At 42.2% G+C, this 7764-nt stretch overlaps 1 protein-coding gene across 1 annotated transcript in view; it reads left to right on the forward strand.

Annotated features, from left to right (window-relative positions):
- Nucleotides 1-4449, forward strand: part of ARFGEF3 (ARFGEF family member 3) — a 174175-nt gene extending 169726 nt beyond the window's left edge. Inside the window, exons 33-34 of the mRNA XM_040239099.1 lie at nucleotides 92-1310; nucleotides 3201-4449. Coding sequence (XP_040095033.1) covers nucleotides 92-1310; nucleotides 3201-3392 — 1411 coding nt within the window. The 3' untranslated portion in view covers nucleotides 3393-4449. The remainder of the gene's footprint in view (nucleotides 1-91; nucleotides 1311-3200) is intronic.
- Nucleotides 4450-7764: the final 3315 nt, after the last annotated feature.

Genomic DNA, 7764 nt, shown 5'->3' on the forward strand with positions numbered 1-7764 from the left:
TTGTCTAGTCATTCTGGTTTTGCTCTAAGGCAACTCGTATAAGGCACAGGCTGTTAACCAATGCTTTTTTTTTTTTTTCTTTCATTTAAAGTGTTTCTTTTAGGGAAATTGTGGTGAGTTTACTATCCCATCAAGTATTACTCCAGAACTTATATGATATCTTATTAGAAGAGTTTGTCAAAGGCCCCTCTCCTGGGGAGGAGAAGATCCAAGGGCCAGAAACCAAGCTGGCTGGCTTCCTCAGATACATCTCCATGCAGAACCTGGCCGTCATCTTTGACCTTCTGCTGGACTCCTACAGGACGGCCAGAGAGTTTGACACCAGCCCGGGGCTGAAGTGCCTGCTGAAGAAAGTGTCTGGCATAGGGGGCGCTGCCAACCTCTACCGCCAGTCCGCCATGAGCTTCAACATTTATTTCCACGCGCTGGTCTGTGCTGTCCTCAGCAACCAAGAAACCATCACTGCTGAGCAAGTGAAGAAGGTCCTCTTTGAGGACGACGAGAGGAGCACAGATTCGTCCCAGCAGTGTTCATCAGAAGATGAAGACATTTTTGAGGAGACCGCCCAGGTGAGCCCCCCGAGAGGCAAAGAGAAGAGGCAGTGGAGGGCTCGGATGCCCTCGCTGAGCGTCCAGCCCATCAGCAATGCGGACTGGGTGTGGCTGGTCAAGAGGCTTCACAAGCTGTGCATGGAGCTGTGTAACAACTACATCCAGATGCACCTGGACCTGGAAAACAGTCTGGAGGAGGCCCCAGTTTTCAAGAGCGACCCTTTCTTCATCCTCCCCTCCTTCCAGTCGGAGTCCTCCACCCCGTCCACCGGGGGCTTCTCAGGGAAAGACACGCCTTCCGAGGATGACCGCAGTCAGACCCGGGAGCACGCGGGCGAGCCCCTGAGCCTGAGGGGGACCAGCGGGGAGCTGCTGCTGCTGCCCCCGAGCCCCAAGGTGGAGAAGAAGGATCCCAGCCGCAAGAAGGAGTGGTGGGAGAACGCGGGCAACAAAATCTATACCATGGCCGCCGACAAGACCATCTCAAAGCTGATGACCGAGTACAAGAAGAGGAAACAGCAGCACAACCTGCCCGTCTTCCCCAAAGAGATCAAGGTGGAGAAGAAGGGAGAGGCGCTGGGCGCCAGGGGCCAAGGCTCCCCGCTGCTCCAGCGGCCCCAGCACCTGATGGACCAGGGGCAGATGCGGCACTCTTTCAGCGCCGGCCCCGAACTGCTGCGCCAGGAGAAGAGGCCCCGCTCCGGCTCCACCGGCAGCTCCCGGAGTGTCTCCGCGAGGGACGCAGAAGCCCAGATCCAGGTGTGTCCCCGCTCACCAGAGGATGCAAAGGGCTGCGCCCAGCTATGCAGGAGGGTGGCTAGGTACCAGGGATCCTCCTGTCCCCTCTCCGGGAGTACTCAGACACGTCCCAAGCCTCCAAGATATACAATCCATTAGTATATCCTTGTGAAACTGAAATCTCTCAGATAATTTCAGAAATTCTTTTTATGGGTTATAACAGATACTATCCAGCATTAGGACCCCTCATCCCTACCCCAACCCCCGGCTGTGTAAATAAGATGACTCCAAAGCTTAGAAAATGAATGGACTTTAACTGGCATCGAGTCCTGAGTTTCTCCTTTGAAGTTAGCACTGAAACAGTTCTCTAGTGGGGAAAACTTATGTAAATGGAAAAGGCAAAGTGCACATTATGTGGTTATTCCAATGAATTCTTGTTCTAGCCCATTCTGAGTACAAAATTCTCATTCTTCAGAGTATTCCTATTCCTTTATATATTTAATAATTGTAACTCTATGGTACATCCCCAATGTAATTCTATGGTACATCCCCAAAATGAGCTTGAGAAGTAAAGAATAATGGCACCATTTTGTTCAATTTAAGAAAAGAGGGGATGGGAAAAGAGAAATAGAGGAGTCTAGACGGCAATCCACTCCAGTGTTCTTGCCTGGAGAATCCCAGGGACGGTGGAGCCTGATGGGCTGCCGTCTATGGGGTCGCACAGAGTCGGACACGACTGAAGCGACTTAGCAGCAGCAGCAGCAGACTCATCCAGGGCCCTTTAGAAATAATCTGGATGTTTATCTTAAATTGTAGATTTCTGTTGCAGGCACAATAAATTAGGAGCAATTGGGCAGGACTCTATAAGCCTATACAGGAGTGTTTTCTTATAATGAACATAAATTTGAAATTATTATGTATCTTGCAAGCTACTTTTTTGCACTGATGTATCTTAGACATAGAACTTAAACTTCTTAATTCAGAATCCACAAAAATTATCTTAGACAAAGTTTGAGAATGTATCCAGATTGAGATGTAAGGTTATTCTTTAACAGATGACCTTTTTGACAAACAAATGTTAGTTGCATTTTCATGTCTTGGAGATTTGCTTATAATTTTAGATGCTATGCTATGCCTGCATGCTTAGTCATGTTTGACTCTTTGTGACCTTTTGGACTGTAGCCCGCCAGGATTCTCTGTCCATAGACAAGAATGCCAGAGCGGGGTGCCATTTCTTTTTCCAAGGGACCTTCCCGACCCAGGAATTGAACCTGCATCTCCTGCATTGTAGGAGGATTCTTTATCTGCTGAGCCATTGGGGAAGCCCCATAATTTTAGAAGTTATCCTAAATTAAGGCAAAAAGTGAAAGTGTTAGTCACTTAGTCATGTCTGACTCTTTGCGACCCCATGGACTGTAGCCCACCAGTCTCCTCTGTCCATGAAATTCTCCTGGCCAGAATACTGGAGTGGGTTGCCATTCCCTTCTCCAGGGAATCTTCCTGACGCAGGGGTCAAACCTGGGTCTCCTGCACTGCCATCTCCTCTTTACCATCTGAGCTACCAGGGGAGACCTATTCCAAGTTTTCTAGGTGTTATAGAGACTATTGATTAAGTGTCTTATGGCCTATGAAACTCTCATGAGAAGGCAAGAAATTTTTTAAACATCTGAAGAATAAGAATTTTGTCCTTTGTAAAAATCGAAAATAAGATATTCCTAATGTTAGAGGAGTCTCTGCTACCCTTTATATATATGAACTTAAGCTGACATTTTATTATAAGCACATTAAATTAAAGACTAACTTACTGAAGCCGGAAGCCTGAGAAAACTTCATTTGCAGATTAGCCACACTCAAGTGTACAAATGAAACCACTGGAGAAAACTGCTCATTCTCTTAATTCATTTCTCTTAGGCATGGACCAACATGGTGCTAACAGTCCTCAATCAGATTCAGATCCTCCCAGACCAGACCTTCACCGCCCTCCAGCCAGCAGTGTTCCCGTGTATCAGCCAGCTCACCTGTCACGTGACTGACATCAGAGTTCGCCAGGCTGTGAGAGAATGGCTCGGCAGAGTGGGCCGTGTCTATGACATCATTATGTAGAAGACCCACCTTCCCGGCCCAAAGAAAAATGCTAGGAGGGTTCAGAGTATGCCTGCCAATCCAACTGATAGCATTTTCCCCACCACTAGCCCCAGTGTCTCAGAGAACACCCAGTCCGTCCCTAACTAATCAGTACTGGGGCTATTCTGGATACTAAGGTTATACGTGGATGACACAAGTGATACTCTAATTTTGCAGAGCATTTCTGAAGAGTCTACACTCCTTGACTCATTTCTAAATCTTATTTCCCAATGCATTTGCCTGTACTGTTATCCCCAAATGGGTCACTTTTAAGGACCACTCCTATGAAAACACTGCATTGATCCACTGACTCATTATTTTTAAAAATGCAGTAGCTAAAGAAATATCTGGTGGTAAGTCAAGCTGATGTACATGCAGACATCTCATATCAGACAGGATTAATTGAAGGAAGATATACATTATGATTATGAGTTCGGCAGGGAAGAAACAGTTAGAAAAATGTATTCTTGGGTGTCCTAATCAAGAAAGGGAAGATTCACTTCCTCTGTCAAATATTCCTGAATATTTCACAATTGTTCCTAAGTTGTCAAGATTTTCTGGTTGGTATTCGCCAACTTCATGTAAGGTACTGTTGTGCCTTCATGTCCCTGCTTCTAAAGGAAGAAAGTTCTTCCCTGGCAGGGTTTTAAGCCTGTGGCATGGAAACCTTTGATGCATAGTACCCAGTGGTATTGGCTGATACAATGCCAAATGTCCTGAGCGGCCTCCCTGACAGTCCCACTAGTCTTTGCTTTTGCTCCCAAGGCAAGAAATGAAAAGGGAAAGCAATAATGGTGCCTTAGTTCCTTGTTGCACAGACATTTCTATGCTCCACAATAATCTGAATATAAGGTATAACGTTTGGTTTTTAAGAAAACAAAACAACTCATTTTATATCAACATGTTTGGAAAAAAGGAACTCAAGAATTTGCCGTCCAGTGAGCTGACTTCTCAGGGAAGGGGGCAGAAAGTATAGGGGTAGGGAGACAGTTGGAAGGGGTGGGGAAAAAGATGATGAAATCATTTAAAATCTGAAAATATTAGACAACAATCATATGAAATTATAGTGTCATTCATATATGCTGTAGTCTCAAAATAACATAAAACTACAGGAGAAAAGGTCATAGAATGAAGTTTAAGAAATAAAGTTTTTCAATTTAAAATATTGCTCCTCTCTGGCAAATAGATTGGCCCATCTGTTTGAGGCCTTTTTATTCAGGCCATTATTTTAAGCAGATATTTTTTTTCCTAATTATCACTAAACAGTTTGGAGTCTTTGTCTTATTATTTACAGTGTATTTAATATTAAATTATACAAGTGATTGCAATTCCTCAATCAAGCCCACTCATACACATTCTAAAGAGTTAGTTGCTAAGATATATGTCATAATTTTCCCAGCTCCTAATAATTATTGAAAATTGAACATCTTATCCCTAAAGCATCAACTCTTCAGTGTGGAAGTAAGGATTTAAAACCAACAGCTTTATTCAGTGTTAGTATTTTTAAATTTTGTCTTCCATGGGAATGTATAACTCTACACAAGGTTAAGAAGAAGACAGGGCTCCGTGATTTATTTAGGCATTCTAAAGTAGAAAACCTTATCATTCTCTATGCCATTTAGAGATCACCACAGAATTCAGAAGACATGTTTCCAGTTCCACAAAACACTCCTCGCCTTCAGTTTTTGCTCATTAGACAATAATGTAGGTTTAGAGACAGATGAATAATTTGATCATAACAGGCAATGAGTTGTTGGGATGGCAGTGAGTTGTGTTCTGTACTTTTGACTTTGTATATTTTTTAAGTGGAATTCAAAGTTGGGTCCTTTTTTTTTTTTTTTTTTTTAAAGGAAAGCTATACACCATGGTTGGTTGTTTCTTTTGGTAGCTTAGCTAAGGTTCATTTCCCGGTGAACCTGTGAGTATTCCACAAGCTATGGAAGGGAGAGAGGAGCTTCAGCAAAGCAGAGTATTAGCAAATTAATTACAAAACATTTATAACTAGCACTTTTTATAAAGTATAAAAGTTCTAAGGAAGCCAGTCTCAATTTATGAATGTCATGTTCTAGAAGTTGTTAACTGGTTAGAAATCAGAATTTATTCTCTATCACGGGATCCATGGCGCAGTTATGAAAACAAGTTTACCCCACAATGTATTCAAACTCTGCTCTAGTAGCAGCTGATTACAGGTCCCAAGAATAAGAGATGAGAGAATGTACATCTCTTCTCTACCTACAATTTTGTCAGTAGGTTTCAGTCCCTTCGCATCATCTTTTCTCTAGACCACCCCTAGGTCTACAGTGGTCTTCAGCCCATCTCCATTCCCAACATGCACTGTGCACCACATCCATGTCAGATTTCAGCTGGAAAGTTAGCTAAGCCACAATAATACTTTTCAGAGGTATCGGCAGTTTTAAAAAACAACATTGCTTGATGCAAATAATCTCCAAAGAACAGTATTTCAGGTCATGGTGAAGTCAGTCAAATCTTCACAGGGAAAAAGAGAGAATTAAAAACCCTTAGTTGAGTGGTCTCTCCCCAGAGTGCCCCTTCAGTCCATCACTCTTCCTGGTGTTTCTGCCTTTCCCCATCTCTTTCATCCCCCTCCCATGGTCTCTGAAAGACCAAGGTCAAGACAAGCCTTTGTAGTTAGTACCATATATTTTCAGATCTAAGCAGAATAAGATTTTATACCTTGCTTTTAATTGCCTGTATTTACTGCCAAAAGTATGTTATCCCATGGTTGAGATTTATTCTTTTTCTAATATTTTTGTAAAGTGTTCATCTTTTCAAACTTGAAGAAGCACCTGTAAAACTCAAGTGCAGAAGAATTCCTGACTGAACAGCCCAGCCAGTTATACCACACTCTACAACAGATTACTCCTTGCCATGGGAGATTTGAGGGAGGGCCAATAAATTGCTCACAGCATCTCTCCTACTTTGTGCATCTCCTGATCAGCTTTTACAAATGCTTAGGCTGCCTCTTCACACCCTCTTGTCATCTCTCCCCTTATGATTATTTTTCTGCCTTCTCCATCAATACAAAACTGGGACACCTGTTTACCACTTTGAGGCTGTTGGACTGACCAGCACAGATGCTAACATAAATCAGCTCAGACTAAATCCAACATGACAAAATGTTAACATAATTCCATAGTACATTTAAATTGAAACTTCTTGGTACATGATCACTAGGCTTTGCTGTTGTTCTTATTGTTCTAAGGAGAGGGCTTAAACAAAGTCAGCTGAGAAAGTCACGTAGCCTTAACTATAAGAAGGTAATGCAATTATGTTATTAGACACTTTTGACTTCTCCAAATATATCACAGTATTGCTCATGTAAGAAAGTTTTCTCAGAAAGAAAAATGCATTCATGTCATCAGTCCCATCAAGCTAAGCAAATGAAGACCTTTGTTTGGAGTTGATAATAGTAGCAAGAGGTTACAAACACCAGGGGCTGGGGAGATATCACTGAGTGCTTCTGAGACTGTGGACCTTAACCTAGATTACCATATCTAACTCCCACAAGAACACTGTGAAACAAGTATTGTAGTCCTCCTTTTTTCAGATGAGGATGCAGACCCAGAGAGGTTCAGAAAACTTGCCCAAGATAACTCATAAAGGGTAAAGTTGGTTGCAAAAGAGATGTTTCTGAATTCAAAGGCCAAGGCCTCTCTGCAACACCATGTCTAAGTGCACAAACACTTCAGTGTTTCAGGAAATTAAACAGTTAAAATGAGCTGAAGATAGTTCATTGAGGTCCCTATCTACAGTGTTATAGAGATTTTTCAAATAGAATTTATAAAAGAATAAGATAGTGCTTAGGCATAGTAAGGTCATATATAATATAAAGAAACCAAACCTAAACTTTTAAAGCAGATCCTCAGTGGAAATTTTAAAAACTCATCCAAATTAGGTGGAAATGATGGAATAATATTGTCCATGGCCAGATGTTATACAGAAAAACATGACATTCTGTGTCTGGAGTGAAAGGATCTGTTGACCTTTTTCAATTACCATTTAACCACTCAGAATAAAGTGCCCTGTAGCCAACAGTGCCTCTCTACTTCCCTAGGAAGTATGTGGGACTAAATGGTAGGTCATCATCAAACTTTGGGAATATGCACAAAAAATGACCATTTTTCAAAATGCACGTTCTCTGAAGAGGAAACAACTAGTCAGACAAGATAGCTTAAAGATTCAGGTACTGTGGGCATCAGGTCACTATCCATAGTAACATATACTGTAACACATAAAGAGTCTACTTGCTTTGTAGATAAGGAAACAGGCAAAAGGAGAATCCAACATATTGCATTAAGTGGATGACAGAATTTACATCTGCTTGGGTACC

This window comes from Oryx dammah, unplaced genomic scaffold, assembly GCF_014754425.2.
Source record: "Oryx dammah isolate SB20612 unplaced genomic scaffold, SCBI_Odam_1.1 HiC_scaffold_4, whole genome shotgun sequence".
Lineage (NCBI taxonomy): Eukaryota > Metazoa > Chordata > Mammalia > Artiodactyla > Bovidae > Oryx > Oryx dammah.